The sequence below is a fragment of the Crocodylus siamensis genome, chromosome 11 (assembly GCF_052110815.1).
Source record: "Crocodylus siamensis isolate JL-2025a chromosome 11, ASM5211081v1, whole genome shotgun sequence".
In the NCBI taxonomy this organism is placed as follows: Eukaryota; Metazoa; Chordata; order Crocodylia; family Crocodylidae; genus Crocodylus; species Crocodylus siamensis.
Window position 1 is genome coordinate 52,023,885 of NC_143405.1, and position 16,665 is coordinate 52,040,549.

Sequence of the window (16,665 nt, forward strand, 5' to 3'; positions counted from 1 at the left end):
ATCTAAAGCCTCTTTAGGCACCGAGGCCGAGAGAAGGCAAGTTCTTCTCCCTCCCAGCAAAGCCTGACCCTTATCACTACCTATCTTCCCCCTGAAAACTTTTGCATAATGTACAACAGACAAAAGCAAGCTAGACATTTGATTTCTCCCAACAATTGCTCCAAGTTCAGCGATATCAGCCTCCAGTATTAGAGCTTTCCCTTATGGCACCCTCACCAAGGTGATTGATGGGCACTAGAAGCCAAGAAAGGTCTGGAGAACAAAGTGCAGGTAGGGTACAACTTAACCAGTTTTCATGCAAGTGATACCTGCCATGCCCAGCCAAGTAACCCTTTATTTTATTTTATTAGGGTCTACTACAGGACATGTAAAGGTTTCTCACTATGAGCCCTTAACAGGTGCTTCGTCCAGGTATAGATTGAAAGCAGCTTTTACAGCCCTCCTGTAATCCAAGCTGATCAAGGTATTAAACACAAGGACAACAGTGAGGTCAGCTGGTATAGTGGCAGAATCCAGGCCTCCCAGGATTTCACCAATGGCAATTCCCTCCTCTTGCCCAGGCCTTGCCAGTCCTAGCAGGAAGCTAGCTTCTAGGGTGTCCTAGGCAAAGGTTTGCTTGCAGCCCTTTGGCCATGCCAGGCTACAGTCAAGTTAAACCTCACTACAGCACAGCTAGTTTGGGGATGGGAGACTTACCTTTTCATAACCTCTAGACTTTGCCATGAGCAGCATGTAGTTAAGGGGCTAATGGGTTCATTAGGGTCTTGAGAGAATGGGGGTGGGGGAACCAGAAGATGAACATGAGCCACCAATGCAATGCCACAGCTGGTAAAGCAAACCAAACCAAACTCTGGCTTGCATCCATAGACACTTTGAGTAAAAAGAAGATCTCAGGATGTCATCCTCCTGCTGTACTCAGCCTTGGTGAGGCCACAGCTGGAGTACTGCATCCAATGCTGGGCTCCACAATTCAAGAAGGATGTGGAGAAGCTTGAGAGAGTCCAGAGGAGAGCCACGTACATGATCAGAGGGCAGGAGAATAGGCCCCGTGAAGAGAGGCTGAGAGCCATGGGATCTTCAGCCTGGAAAAGCTCAGGCTCAAGGGGGACTTGGTGGCTGCTTACAAGTCCACAGAGCACTCCAAGGAAAAACAAGGACCAATGGTCTTAAAACACAGTCTCGGATGAGTTTAAGGTGGACATAAACTCCACCCCCCCCTTTACAGTCCACCCCCCAAGACCTGAATAGACTCCCTCCAGAAGTGGTGCAGGGCACTTATTCAAGAAACATTTGGGTGTATATCTTGCTGGGATCCTTTGACCCTAGCAAACTTCCTGCCCCTGGGGCAGGGGGCTGGACTTGATGATGATGATGATGATGATGATGATGATGATGATGATGATGATGATCTTTGAGGTCCCTTCCAGCCCTAATGTCTATGACTACCCCCTTCCCCAGAGTAGGGGTCAGAACATAGCTGCAGTCCCACATGCTGGAGACTCCCCTACAAAGGGGTTGCCAGTGCTGGCACTCGCCACTTGTCTAGCTAGCAAGACTCAGTCTCCGCAACTGGGCTCAAGCTCAGTCTAGTCTGGTATCCCAGCAAAAAGGAAAATAGGACACACGGGGAGCTAATACTAGGTCTCCTGCAGTTCCCAGGGTACCTGCAAGACAGGCATGAAAACCATTACTCACAGGAACAGTTGACTACCTTTAATGGAAAACAAAGTAATAGGCACACAGTTAAAACCAGTTTGCTTCAGTCAGAGAGATTAAAAACAGAGCGACCCATGCATAGCCAGGATCAAAGCAGTTGAGGAACGTCATTAAAACACTGGTCCAGATGGAGCCAAGCATCAATCCATCTTCCTCAGGCAGGAGCAGCCATTGTCCAAGTATTTCCCATGCCCCTGCCTGCCCCAAGCGTACTTCTGGAGTCAGGAGACTCTAGCCTGCTTTCTTGCCAGGCTTGCTGCCAGCTTTGGTGGATTTCCCTTCTGCATCCTCTTTGCCAGACTGGGCACCTGGGGCTGCCTCCCCCTTCTTCCCTTTGCCTTTCTCAGCGCCCTTTGCCTCTCCCTTCCCCTTCACAGTGGTTTTCTTGGCAGCAGGAGCCGCCTTGGCTTTGGCTGGTGCCTTCTCACCCTTTGTCTCTTTGGGTTTTGTAGGCTTCTTCGGCCTAGGAGCCGCCTTGGCTTTGGAGGAGGTAGTGGCCCTCTGGGCTCCTGCCTCTGCTTTGGAGGGGCCACCCCCTCCTGGGGGAACCTTCTCTTTTCTGGCAGCTTTCTTTGCCTCACTGGTTGCTTTCCCTTGAGACCCCTCTTTGGCACGCGGCTGCTTCTTCACCGGCACCGCTTTGCCATCAGAAGTCTTTGGCTTCACTGGAGCTTTCTGCTGGCCCTACCAAGAGAAGGAGTTTGAGGCGTGTTATCGCAATAGCACATGCTCACTTAACCAGCCACAAGGCCATAGCAAGGTGAGGGAGCGGTGGGTTTAATAGACAGCAGCTTTGAATTCTGCCCTCTGTTTCCATAATGGAAAACACGCGTGCTGGAACAAAGGAGATCAAGCACACCCCCTCCCCCCAAATTTCCTTCACAGCTTGGAAACGAGTTAATACTTCAGGACTCCGCAGCAGGAAGCCGCTTCCTTGCCAATATTCCTCACACACAACTTTACAAGAGCAGCTGCTCCCAAGCTCTTCCCTTTGCACTGCAGTTACGAGGCTCATCAAGGAGATGGATGGCAGCCAGTACTTACATCGGCAAGTTTTGCCTTGGGTTTCTTCCTCTCAGCTTTGGGTTTCCCCTCCATTGCATCTCCTGAAAGGAAATGTTGGGGGAAGATGAGTTGGTTCTTCCCACACATTTGTCCACTCCATGCAAGGCTATAGCCCTCCCCACACAAATAGCTTCACAGGAAAGGTGCCCCCTTGTACAGCGGGCTAGCTCCAGCACGCCAGGAGATGTGGGCATCAGTAAGGAGGAGTGTGGGTACTGCAGACTCCCTCCTGAGGGCACGTAAAGCAGCCAGCTGAACACTACAGCATGGGTTTAGTGGAGGTCAGCAGAAGCAACCAGCTATTTTTGATGCTTGCTTTCAGAGCCACTGAGGCTCAGGCTATGCTGTGTGGTCGTAGCACCGGTGAAGTCAGGTCAAGAAGTAGGCGCCTAGGGCCACAGCCAATAAAGGACTCGAATGTCAGCTTGTAGGTCCAGAGTGGAGCCCAGAGCCCTGCCAGAGGTACCAGAGTGCCTGCAGGAGGCGGGAAGCACCTCAGGACAGGATCCAGTCAGCACCGAGCTGGCTGAGCGCTGGGTTGCTCCCAAGGAGGGAGGAGAGCAGACAAGGCCTACACGCCTTTGTGCGCCTCAGTCAGGGACCCCACACAGGTGTGAGCCAGCGACTAGCCTAATGCAGGAGGCCCTTGCTCAGCCCGGCCAGAGAGGGGGTTGAAGCCCCCCCCAGGCCCAGGAGGGGCTGGAACTCGGGGCTCACTGCCTTGGGCAGCAGCTCTGGCCACTGGCATAGCCATGAAGGGGCACAGCCCAGCACCAATGCTGCGTCCAGGCACAGACTGGAGGACGCCGTGGCCATCGCTGCATGCAGTAAGGAGTCCAGGCCTGCAGGGGCATGTTGGGCAGCCTCAAGCAGTTATCAGCTCAAGACTCTGGGCAGGATCCTAGGTTCTGGACCCCGACTTGCTTTGGGGTGAATGAGGCACGGAGCTGCGCAGCTCCATCAGCCTTGGGCAATTCTGGATGTGCTGATGCAGCTGCATGTGCCACCAAGCTCCAAGGTCCAGCAGAAAGGTGCCCCAGGGCAGTAGGGAGGGGGTCAGGCACTGCAGGGCTGGGCTGCCACTGAGCCACGATCACAACCTTGGGACCCAAGAGGGACCAGGGTCTGCTTAGGCATTTGCTACTTCCTTGGTCAGGTTTGCTGGAGAGCCAGGCCCCAAGGGCTAACACCAGTGCTCTAAAGAGGCATGTCAATTCACCCAGCAGCCTGTGCCCATTGCCAGCCTCCGCAGAGGGAGCCCAGCACTGGAGGGGGAGAAAGGGGCCCTCTCACCTTTATTGCCAGCTTTCCCAGCAGCTGCTTTGGGTTTTTTTGTTCCTGGTTTCCCCGGTTTGGGGCCCTTTCCTTCTGCTGGATCTAGCTTTCCCGATGCTTTTTTAAGCTTGGGCTTCTCAGGTGCTAACTAGTAAAAAGCAAGAGCAAAGCAACAATCACTGCATGCAGTGCCAGGCTCAGCTGCTGGGGGAGCACACTTGGAGCCAGGCACCAGGTAGGCAGAGTTCAAAGGCTGACACCAAGGAGAGGCAGGCAATTTCCACCAGCCCATCCTCCTGGCAAAGCTTCTGTAGGCATCATACAGCTTCCAGCCCGGCCACAGACCATTGTTTGGATGGGCAGCTCCCATTGCCCCGGCCACCCAATAGCCCTGTATGGGGCAGCTGGCTGCGTCCCAGGACACCCAGGGCCCCATGTCATCCAGTCTTTCCATGGCCAAGGCACATCTACCTTCAGCCTGAAAAACATCATTATGGGATAAGCCACGATTTCCGTGTAACCGTGATCGTCGCTCCCACTTCAGGAGAGGGGCACTTGCCCCATTGACCTTCCTGAGGCCCACAGCCCTGCCTGCTCGTTTCAAGGGAGCAGAGACTCCCAGCCAGAAAGGGGGTTACCTCATTCACCTGGCTCTTGCCTGCCCAGCTGCTCTACAGCAAGATGCCATCTTTCCCAGGACATGCTGGGTCCAGCCCAGGTTTGGGGCCTGGGCATCCAACACCATGCAGCCCACGGCAGTCAATCCAGCAAGCAACTCACCTTAAACCTTCCTGTGGCCCCCAAAGCAGAGGAGTTCTGGGGTCTCACCAGGCACCCATCCTTAAGGCCCTTGGTCAGGGCCTTTTTCAGCAGGTATTTCAACCGGATTGAGTCCACGGCAGGGTACTTGGTGAGGATATAGCGCTTGATGGCAATGACCGAGGTGCCCTTCCGCTCGTTCTGAGCCTTCAGCGCTTCAATCACCATGCTGAGCGTCGGCGGGTGGCTGCCCTTGCTTTTGCAGTTAAAGATGCTGGACAGCCTGGCCACCTTGGCTGAGCAGGAGAGAGCATGGGGGAAGAGGACAGTTACCATCACGCTCAGGAACGTGGCTCGCCTCCGTTCATAACGAGAAGATACACAAGCAGAAAACCCAAGGCAGTTATAACAGCAGTAGCACCTGCCACCCTCAGCTCAAGTCAGGCCCCTTTTTGACCAAGGCCCGTGGGCAGGTCACGCTCTGCCTCGAGGTCTTCACAGACCAAAGAGACAGCCTTTGCATTTGCAGGGGGACGTGAATTAGAGACACTGAGACTTAGGGGAGGTTTAAGTATCAGCTCACACCAATTTCCACATCCATTAGGAAGACAAATACCTTCAGCAGTCTGGCCTTGACCTCACAAGAAGCCTGCACACAGGCTTGAGATCAGCCTGGGGAGCCAAGTCCTCTCTCCTTAGCCACAAGGACATTTTTCTCCCTGGGAAGAGGCCCCACTGGCAGGCTCTTCTTCAGAGCAGAGCACAGATGGTGACCTGGCAACACTGAAAAAGGCTTGGAGAAACTTAGCTAGTGCTCCAGGGTCTGTCCACACCCATTCTCCCATCACTCAGAAAGGACTCAGGGGGTTAATTTAGTTACCTAAAATCCACCAAAACAAGCCACATTCAAGCCCCCCCACCCCCAAGAGGCTACTTTGAATAAAATAATAATGACAGTTTGATCCCTAAGAGGATTCCCTTGCACTGAAGGGATTAGAGCTCGAGATTCATATTCAGAGGAGTCAAAGGACACGCAAGAGAGAGACAGCCAAATCCTGACCACCCAGATGGAACGGGGGCCTTACCTGGCTTGGAGGCCATTACAACAACAGCCATTGCTCACAGCAGACTTCCCAGTCTGCTGCTTCACATGGCAGCCCAGCCCTGACTGGCTGCAGAGAGGATTTTATTCACAGGTTCACCTCACTTTCCTGCTAATTTCTCTGATTAGCATCTTAATTGAGAGGGCTGCAGCCGGCAGCTGCTAATTATTCTCATTCAAGTCCCCATGCCAGTGAGATTGGGAACAGGTGGCAGCAGCAGGGCTGCGTTTAGTTTGCCAGCTCTGTGGGACAGGCGAGCGGGTGCAGCGGAGGACTCCAAACCTAAGCCATCTCCGCCGCTGACCAAACCATCACCTTTCATCTGCGGGTGGCATTCAAGTCCCGGGATTCACTGGAGCAGGTGCAGCCGCGCAGGGCGTCAGACCCTGGCACCAAGCGGCTGTGGGATGCCTGGGCGGGGCGAGTCTGTCCACGCACGCCCCGGGCAGAGGTCTGTGCTGTGGGAGCCCCGAGCTGCCCAGTGCAGCTGTCCTCTGTGCGCAGAGACCGACTAAGGAGGCAGCAGGGGAAATGAAGGAGACTGAGGATGAGCTGGGAGTTGTTGGCAAAGAGCACCCCAGGCTGGATGAGGCCAGAGTGTCAGTCCTGTTTTCCCTTCTCCAGGGGCACAGGAGGCTTGTGCCTGCATCCTGCTCGCTGGCCTTGCCAGCCGCTCGCCCCAGCGGAGCCAAAGCCCTGAGCACCGCACCAGAAACACTCAGCCCTGGACTAGGTCCATAATGAGTTTGCTGGCTCTGTCGTAATCCCATTTGTCTAATGCATCTTGGCAGTCTCTGAGCTCCAGGGGCACCCAGATGGGAACAGCAAGGATGTGAGAAACCAGGACTGGGAAGCTCCAGCAGGAGCCTGAGCTGCTCCTGCTTATGCGTGTAAGTGGAAAGTGCCAGTGCTGGCCAGAGGCCGGTCTCTGTAGGCAGGTAACTCAGCAGCTCAGAGAGAAAGAAAGAGAGAGATTGCATGAGCTAAAGGGAGCATGTGCTCAGACAGAAGGAGCAAATGAGACTTCCAAACTAGCGTTTCAGACAACCCCAGGGTGGGTCCATACTGTGTCCGCAGAGGTCCTGGGACCACTGCTAAGAGACCTGTCCTACCCCCTGCAGGTGTGTTGCACTCTGAAAATAACCTGTGCGTTTGCTGTTCGAGGGGTGGTGTGCCTATCCCATAATGATCTCAGGAGCAATTCCTGGACTGAGATCCTGGGAGCACCCCAGACCACACCGTAAAGCTACTGCACAGTGTTTTGGGGGGTGAACGTGGAGCAGGATGAACATGGGCCGGCAGTGTGGGGAGGCAGTCAAGAAGGCCAACCGTACCCTGTCATGCATGCACAGATGCATCTCGAGCAGGTCCAGGGAGGTGATCCTCCCCCTCTATGCGGCACTGGTCAGGCCGCAGCTGGAGTACTGCGTCCAGTTCTGCGCGCCACACTTCAAGAGGGACGTGGACGATATGGAAAGAGTCCAGAGGAGGCCACTCGTATGATCAGGGGTCAGCAGGGCAGGCCTTATGAGGAGAGGCTACGGGACCTGAACCTGTTTAGCCTCCACAAGAGAAGGTTAAGGGGGGACCTTGTGGCCTGCTACAAACTGGTCAGGGGGGATCAGCAGGTATTGCGGGAGTCCCTGTTCCCCCGTGTGCTGCCAGGAGTGACCAGGAATAACGGTCACAAGCTGGCCGAGGGTAGGTTTAGATTAGATATTAGGAGGCGCTACTTCACAGTCAGGGCGGCTAGGGCCTGGAACCAGCTTCCAGGGGAAGTGGTGCAGGCTCGTAGCCTGGGGATTTTTAAAAGGAAGTTAGATGAGCACCTTGCCGGGGTCATCTGACCCCGGTGCTCTTTCCTGCCAAGGCAGGGGGTCGGACTAGATGATCTACCTAGGTCCCTTCCGACTCTAGCTACTATGAAACTATGAAACTAGGATCAAGAGGGCAGGGCTTGTTTTTTTGACAACAGTCTTGAGATGACTGCCAACGTGGTACAAAGCCATACCCTGTGGACACCAGCAACGGGCAAGGGGCAGAGCTGTGGTCTCACCTTACACTTGGGGCTTTCTAGTGAAATTCACCAAAATACAACAGCAATCTCTGCTCATCCTCAGCTAACACCTGCAGCAGATGCTGTCACCCAACCGAGTTGTGCTAGTGTCTTCAATGACCTGATACATTGATCACCCATCCGTGTGCTTCTTGCGCTCTCCACTCTGCCTGAGCTGCTTCTGCAGCACGTGCCTTGTATTGGGAGAGGCATTGTCTTCTAAAGAGAAGAAAATGAGATGAGACCTGAGCTGTTGGCTATTTGAGGCTATCGAGGAACTCGTGGTACTTTATTTTTTACCAATTCTGAACTTTTAACATCAGTCCTGCTCAAATTCAGATTGGACCGTCATGCTGCCCTACACACATTCCTCCCAGGGGATCAGGCATGTGTGATGTTCTTCTCTCCTTCCTGGTCTAAATCGCCATGTGCTGTTGCTGATAATTGTGAGATATCGTCAGGGTTTCATGCTAGAAATGGCCACATTTCTGTAGTGGATGAAATGTGAGTCCTTAGTTTTTTTTATAGGTTTGGCCAGCTGTCATTTGTAAAATCACCTGTGGATCAAAGACTTCACGGACATGCTAGGATTATCTGAAGGAGACTTTGATTCTTCGTTTATTCAGTACATTTATTAGACGTTTAGGAATGTGTAAATCTGCCCAGAGATATCTCATGTTAAATGTCTATAAGGAACAAGAAGAAAACAAAACCAATGTTGCAGTTGCATCGCAGCCTCCCTTGTTAAGGCAGGTATAATTCAAAAGCTCTTCAGGCAGCTGATGTGTCTGGACAAAATAAGTACCAGCTTCTTCCCCCTCCCCAACCACAGCAAATGTTTCTGCTTTGGATTGATTTTGCTTTGGAATAAGAGATGAAGCTGCACCCTTCAGCAGCAAAGGGAGGACTGCTGAGCAGTTGTGACACCAGCACCGGAGCTCACAGCATTTTCCCAGGGAGCCACGGCTCCTGGGATCAATCCCAAAGCTCTTCTCTGGAAGGAAGCAATCAAAACTTTGGCTTGTATCCAAGACTGCTGCCACTGCCTGCTAGGTGAGAGCGCTGGTTTTACTGCTCCTCAGTCTCACTTATTCCTCCTGTTTGTCTTCACCGTTTGTCACTTTGGGTGCAAGTTCTGTCTGGGCTACCCCTTACAAGTATGGGTGTCAGCTGCCATCGTAGCCAATGCAGCAGAGTTGAACCAGGGGCCTTTGGAGTTAAGTATGAGCTGTTGTTTGAAATAAAGAGTAAAGATACCTTGGGTCTGTGTCAGTCCAGGTGTCTGCTTTATACAGGCTCCACAACTGAAAGATCAGTGCCCACTGAACTACTTCTGCACGCTCTACAGTGATCCTTCAAGGCTGTTGGTAAAGCCCCTTTAAGGAGCGGTGTATGGGAGTGTTGTGCTGCTGTTGCTGATACTCCACTGGTGTTTAAGGCGAATTCACGTCTTTGGTTTCCAGCTAGTTCCCAGGTAAAGATGTCAGGCAGGATGAAGGATGTACTGCAAACCAGGGCAGTGGATCTGCAGCACCCTTCAAATATTTGTTGTGTGTGGGCAAAAACAAATGGACCTCTCCATTGAAGAGTGCCGCAGAGAAATGTTGTGAGATCCCAAAAAGAGAGATGCAGCAGAAGAGGGCATGGCATTTTGTTTACTCCTTGGAGCAGCTCTGAATGCAAGCCATCTCCTCCTCTTGGCTACATTGGCCTGGTCACTGTCAAGACTATGATGGGGTTTTCAGCCCACCAGCTCAATGACCGTATTCTTTCTGTAAAGGGAAATATAACTGGGCAATCAAATCTCTTTCCTTTTCTGCTCTCCCAAAAAAGCCTTTCAGATTCTGAGTACATAAATGAGACATTAGCTAAAACACTGAATGATTCATGAACCTCTGATCTTTAGATTTCAATGAATATGGAGAAGTATCGATAAAAAAATAATGAGAGAATTGTACTTGCAAATTGCTCTTTATTAAAGGTTTAACTTGCGTGGTTTCTATACCTTCCCTATCAGACCTTGCAAAGCTGCATGGGATTAGAAATCAGAGAGGATAATAACGTACAAAAATAGTTTCAAATGTTGATAACACTGAACAGCGAGAAAAACATCTTATTTGTATAATTGAGCTAAAAATAAAAATAAAGAACATTGCTACAATTGCAATATGCCATCTTGTAGTGCTCAAAACATATGTTGAAGTCTCTGAGCCATATGCTCCCATGGCTTGCTTGCTACAGAGTTGAAGAAAAGCGTAGCAATTTGCTACCAATCAACCCTCAAAAGCACAAGCGCTGGCCAAAACCTCCTACTTGGTCTGATGCCAAATCAAATTACAGCTGAAAATTGGTAGGTGAACCACATGAGAACCATAAAGAGCTCAAACTATAGGGGTGTGGTCTAGGGACATGTGGGAGGAGTCAGGGGGAAGCCAAATGACTATAGATGTTGCTATGGAAACCTAACATCACATGCTACAGAAAAGACATTTTTAAGTCAGCTGTTGCTTAAGGTTCAAAGCCAAGTCCTTGTACACAGCACAACTACTGGGTTGCAAGCAGGGGAGGTGGAAGAAAGGACACAATCCACCCCCCCAGGATTACTCTAGAGATGCTGCTAATGGCCATGGCCTACCCTGCTGTAACCCCCTAAGTGCCTCTGCTCACTAGGCTTCATGCAGCTCCACTGAGCCCAGCTCTGAAACATGGAAGGGATCCAGCTGCATGAACCCCCTGAATCCTGCCCCCTCCTTTGCAGGCAGAGCCACATCTGTTAGATTATCTACTGGGCCTTCTGGGCTGTTGGAGGGGGCGCAGGATTTGACCCTTGAGCAGCAATAACTTGCTATGAGCAGCTATATGCACCTCATTGGCCATGTTATAAATAAGTCCCTGGGTTTCCAAGGACACAGGACTCTTGTGATGGTGAGTGGGGTCCATCTCTTACTAGAAAGAGCTCAAAAATGTTCACAGCTGACATATATCCTGACCGTTCTGGCCCCCGATTATGGTTACAGGCTCATGGATATATCTCAACCTCTACCAGGTATCTGTGTCTTGGCTCTTTACAATGGGTTGTCCTAATCATGCGCTCTGCGAGTCACGCACAGAACAGATGCCATGGTATATATTGAGCCCTGAGGCTGCTGTCTCACTAATCTTTTCCATTCGGTGAAAGGGGAACATCCAGCCATCTGTGCGGAGCTAGAGATGATGAGCCAGGTACTCAGTCGGTGTAAATGGGCATAACTCTTTACAAGTCAACGGATATACACTGATTTACACCAGCTGAGGTGCTAACCCTTTGTATTTAAGTTTTAAAAATATTTACAGCCTTGTTCAAATAATTTCTATTATCAGAACTGAAAAGTCCATCCTGCTGGGTCAATTGTGAATTGGATGCAGGTGGCGGTGGTCATTACAGTAACATGACTACATTCATGCAGATGGGATTTGAGTATCCATGATGACAATGCATGCCAGCCCTGAGATCAGCTGCTTCCAGGAGGAATCTATGCAGGAGAAACCTGGCTGGTGGACACCGAGGAAGTCTCCGTCTTGCTGCCAGTAGTAGTTTCATCATCACCAAGTGGGTTCTTCCCACAGCAGAGGGTGGTGATCATGCAGTTACGGAACTAGAAGAGAGCACAAAGTCAGGACAAGCGACTTACTGGGGTGACCAGGGTGATAAAAGTCAACTAATCAGATTCACTGAGAACTCTCTATTTACATCAAATGGGTCAGTGGCTTACCCAAAGAGATTCCTGCGTGCATGCGTGCTTGCACGTGCGTGTGCATGAAAACGAGCTCTAAGTAAAGAAGAGCCTCAAAGACTGACCCAAGTCAGCTCTACTAAAATGTCCTTTAAAAAATCAGTCCACTCTGAGAAGAACCAATTTAAAAGCTTCTCGTTCTTTTTAGTGTGATTTGTGAATCCTCATTTGAATAGGGCTTTTGCAGTAAAAGCAGTTTCTGCTGTGAATGAGGCAGGAGTGATCTGACCTTTCAAAGGACTACAATTTGTTAACAGCTCAAAATCTGACAAAAGAGCAGTGGAGGTACAATTGCCAGCGCTCACATGCAGTGAGCAGCCCTTTGTCTCCCACTGTTATATTCATGTCCTTTTCACCATCCATGGGAGTCATTAGTTGGAATGCTCTTGAGAAAGGTTAAAGTTAATAATGAGATGGTGGCAGAAAACCTACTTTGTTTCACAACTAAATAGCTGTTCTACAAGTGAAAATGTATTCTCATCAAGTATTCTAGTGTTCTGAAAGTAAAAGCAATCCCTTCCTTCCTTTCTTTTAATCTAGGGTAACAGGATAGGCAATGGTAGCCATTAAAAATCAACCTTTGCTAGCATGGAAACATACCTCTGATACCACAGCGACATCCCATTATAAGCAGAGTGAAATGCTGCCCTATCTCCAGTACCATTGTGAGTAAATGCTGATTTTTGAATAGTGAGCATGACAAGCTGCACCTTTTGCTAATATGAGCGTAGACTAACCTCATGCTTTTGGGGCAGGGGATGATGAAGCCAGGGCGTGAAAGAAATGTTTGTTCCTGATGTAGGGTGGCAGTGATGGCAAAGTAGGGAAGTTGATTTAAGTGTCACTGGCAGAGGTAAGACTCTACATGTGATGGACTGATGGGTCATCCAATGTGCCAAATCTTATCTTCTGTACATTTCTCATTCCTTAAAACTAGCTACAACTCTAATTCAGGATTATCCTAACTTTCCTAGTGAAGCCAGTGTGGCTGAGAGCAGAACAGAGGCCTAGATACTTAGTTAAATCTTAAGTAGCTGGAATCATTTCAAGCAGACCAGCTTGACAACTCCCACATCTGTGTACTACCAAAGGACAGTGGGATAATTAACAGAGTCATCCCTATATATCATAGGAACACATTTGACTTTAAAAGTTCCTTTCATGCCACATTAACCTTTAAATCTATGAGCATGGTTCAAGCTTTTAAGAAATGAAATAAATTGAAGAAAAAACTGCACTTGTTAATTACCTGCTTGTTCATGACAATGTAGATCACTGGGTTGTAGATGGCAGAGCTCTTGGCAAAGAATGCCGGGATGGTCATGAAGACGGGGCCAAAGTCAGATCCCTGATTGCAAAAGATGTAGAAAGCAACGCTGGCATAGGGGACCCAGCATATCAGGAAAGAAACGACCATGATGATGACCATGCGGGTAACTTCTTTCTCAGCTTTCTGGGTAGTAGCTGATTCCTGCTGCTGGGCTGCAGCCTAAGGCAAAAGAACAAAGAAATTATGACGGCTCCGTGGGAGAGGGTTGGGGGAAAAAAGGGCTGGAATGGCGTCTCCTCCCACGACAGGGATGGAGCCAGCTGTGGAGTTCCAAGCTGCATCTGAGCTTTCCAAAAATTTGGCATTAGCATTCAGATGCAGTTTTTGATGGCAGTCCATCGCCAGCAGGTCAACTTACCTCTTTCACAGTGCAGACCAGGCGTCCATAGCAGAAGAAAATGACAACCAATGGAATGGTGAAGTGAACTATGAACATGTAGATCACAAAGGATTCATTATTGACCTCAGGCTTCAGGGTGTAGTAATCAACCCCGCATGAGCACTGCATGCCCTCTGGGATGTACCTGCCATTAAACCGATGAGATTAGTACCTGGCATTGCACTGGTGCCACTGGGGAATCAGGTTGTGCCATTTTAGAATGGAAAAATGCTGTCCTAGATGATGCCTTATTTCAGAAAATGTATAAGCCTACCTGGACCATCCAACCAGTGGGGGAGCAGCACAAGATAGGGCCATGATCCACGTGAAAACGACACCCATAATGGCATGGTTCTCACCAAATCGGAAATTGCTCATGGGCTTGCAGACCACTATATATCTTTCAATGGCCAGGACTACCAGGCACCACAGAGCCACTTCACCTGTGAGGGAGACACACACACATATTCATATACTGCTTGCAAGAGAAGAAAAACGTGTTGCCCTGTATGTGAAAGGTTCTTGGATAATGGATTCCAAACAAGTCTCTGAATGATCAAAGAATGCAAGTAAGATTTGAATGTGAAAAAAAATCTGAATTAAAGTATGGGAAGGAAGGCACAAATGGCTGACTAACCCATTGTACATTCATTTTGCTGCAATATTTTGAGTTCCACTGGATCTTATGTTTCAGTCCAATCTGTCCTCCCCACACTTGTTTTGCTACTTATTAACTCCATGGGCCTGATTGTGCTAGGAAATGCACACTGAATTGACCACTCACTGGTTTCTGCCTTCTGTCCAGCATATCTCAGGTTTGGGAACAACATTAGTAGGATATTTTAAAGCTCACAGTGAGGTGGAAATTGAGTCTACATCCTTATTACCTTCCGCCCAGAGGTAAACAAAGGCAGAGAGGCTGTTGTCAAGATGTTGGGAGGTTTTTTGTGTTTCGGTATAAATTTTAGAACTCATCTACCTTAGAAGACTCTCTGGTAACCAAAGAACTAGTTAGACGGTGACCTGAGAGGACTTATCTGCCTGAAGGCTGAACTGGATGCAGAAAAGAAAGGGTTTTAGGCCTACCATTTCCTGTGAAAAGCCATTTCAATCAATTGACACATGGGGAGAAGATGACTTTTAAAGGCTAAGTAAGTCTATTCCTTCAATTTAAGTATGGGGATCTACAGTAAAGTACCTTGGGACCTTTCTGAAATTCTTCCAGCAAAACCAGGGAAGACCAGGCTTGCCAATTCCAGGGTTAAAAGTGGGCATAAAGCCAGTGTTTGGAATACTGTTCCAGGTCATGTTTCAATACCACAGTCCCGTTTCAACCATCTTCAGCCACTAGGTTTTCCCCAAAGCAGTAAAGGAAGATGGCAAACATCATGTGTTCTTTGTCCCCCCCCCCACACTTCTTGTCTGAAATATAACTTTTCTACTACACTGAAAGCCAAACATACAGCCTGAAAATATAAATTCCAAGTGCCTCCAGGTCTCGGTGATGCATTGAAAGCCATTTTTTGCTGCCTTCCTGTCTTCCCCACTGCCCCTCCGCCTGGCCCTGGCTTCCCCTTCCTACAAGTTCAAGGGAACTCTGACAGAACATATTTGACTATTTACTCAGTTAGTAAACTTACCACCAAGAGTAGCAAAGAAGCCTTCAAAGTAGCAACCTGTTACCCCAAAGACAAAGTACCCATTCATTGAGGTGTACAGGGTAGTGGTGAAGCCTCCCAAAACCATGAAGAGATCAGCAACTGCCAGGTTCAAAAGGATGTAGTTTAGGGGCGAACGGAGCTTCTTGTGTTGGATGGTGACATACAGAGTCAGGAAGTTGATAGGGAAGCCAAGAACAATCAGCATAAACATGTAAGCGGCCAGCGCGGAGTATTTCCATGGTTCAGCCAGGTAGTATTGCGGATACTCAAACGGACTCCGTACTACCCCAGTCTTGTTGGAAAGGGGGATATAGAAATCTGGACCTTCTGTTCCATTCATGGCTGCGGCTTCTGAGGTGTTATGGTCTTACAAATATGTTTTGCTTTCTTTCAAGGTCTCCTCTTCCTGCTCTCCTCCTATCTCTGCTTCTTCCTCAAACTTGCAGAAGCTGGCAACACTTGTTGTCAGTGCAGCGCCCTTTATGAAGTACCACCTTGGGTAAGCTTTCAACATTGGTGTCAGCACGATTAGGACTTACAGCATTATTAATCATAATAATCCAAGCTAGGATTGCAAGTGCTAATTGGCTTTCCCAAGAAGGTTTAAGGTGACACCTGTTTCTGGGCTGTGCAGTGGTTACCAGGGAACATTGAACTCCTTATGTATAATATGCAGCTACTGTGTACACCATAGATGTGCAGCCAGCAAGGAAGCATAACCTCATTAGTTCTGTTCCTTATTTTGCAGCCTTACATAATTCACTTAGCGATAAATTTTCAAAACTGACCTCTAAATTTGGGGCTCTGCTTTTGGTGCCCCATTTGAGAGATGACCACCACAGATCATGCTGCCTTCCCTTGCACTGGTAGGTACCCAGCACTGCTGACAGCCAGATCCCAAGTGCCTCAAGCTGGGCACTCAGAAAAGTTAGCTACCCCACAAAGACTCCAGTATCAGGAGCTGCTGCAGGCCTGGTTCACTATCTGTGCAATAGGGATAACACTTCTCTATTCCACAGGGATATTTTGAAGTTGAATTCTTTAATGGGTGTAAAGCAGCCTCAGAACTATAGGTAGAAGGACAAACTATAGGTGTGTCTATGTAGTGGCTTAATTTTTTTTTTAATATATTGTCCAGTGTCTGAATTGTAGCCTCTCAAAGACAGGTGGCAGGGATGAGCTGTAAGCCCACATCTGGGAACAGGAGCTCCTTTCTGTCCCCTTGCTTTAAGGAATGTGTTACTATAATCTAACACCCCAGCTTTGCATGCAGCAGGTTGAGGGACCCGGTATGGAGAATTGCAGCCTTTGGACTCTGGGTTATATACTGTAGGCTGGCCCAAGACCATTGTTACAATCTGAAGCTGGCCTCGGTTACATGCAAAACAAACAGGTGGTCCCACCGGTTGCTGCCACAACTGGTAAACCAGGTGGAGCCTGAGCAGCACAGCGGTCAAAGACTGAATGACTTCTGTAAAGACTTCTGTCACAGTGCTCCCAACTCTTGCCCACAAGTGCCACAGACCTTTTTTGCCCTAGTATTTACCT

General features: G+C 49.3%; 2 protein-coding genes across 2 annotated transcripts; both read right to left on the bottom strand.

The window, feature by feature from the left end:
• Positions 1-1,779: 1,779 nt before the first annotated feature.
• H1-8 (H1.8 linker histone) lies at positions 1,780-6,749 on the bottom strand. Its single transcript, XM_090022744.1, has 4 exons — positions 4,837-6,749; positions 4,075-4,204; positions 2,761-2,822; positions 1,780-2,400 (listed from the first exon to the last, which is right to left on the bottom strand). The coding sequence occupies exons 1-4, from the start codon at positions 5,149-5,151 to the stop codon at positions 1,948-1,950; spliced, it is 960 nt and encodes a 319-aa protein (XP_089878870.1). The 5' UTR covers positions 5,152-6,749; the 3' UTR covers positions 1,780-1,947.
• Positions 6,750-7,719: 970 nt separating this feature from the next.
• Positions 7,720-16,182, bottom strand: RHO (rhodopsin). Its single transcript, XM_090022743.1, has 5 exons — positions 15,097-16,182; positions 13,731-13,899; positions 13,436-13,601; positions 12,997-13,236; positions 7,720-11,609 (listed from the first exon to the last, which is right to left on the bottom strand). The coding sequence occupies exons 1-5, from the start codon at positions 15,455-15,457 to the stop codon at positions 11,487-11,489; spliced, it is 1,059 nt and encodes a 352-aa protein (XP_089878869.1). The 5' UTR covers positions 15,458-16,182; the 3' UTR covers positions 7,720-11,486.
• Between the last annotated feature and the right edge of the window lie 483 nt (positions 16,183-16,665).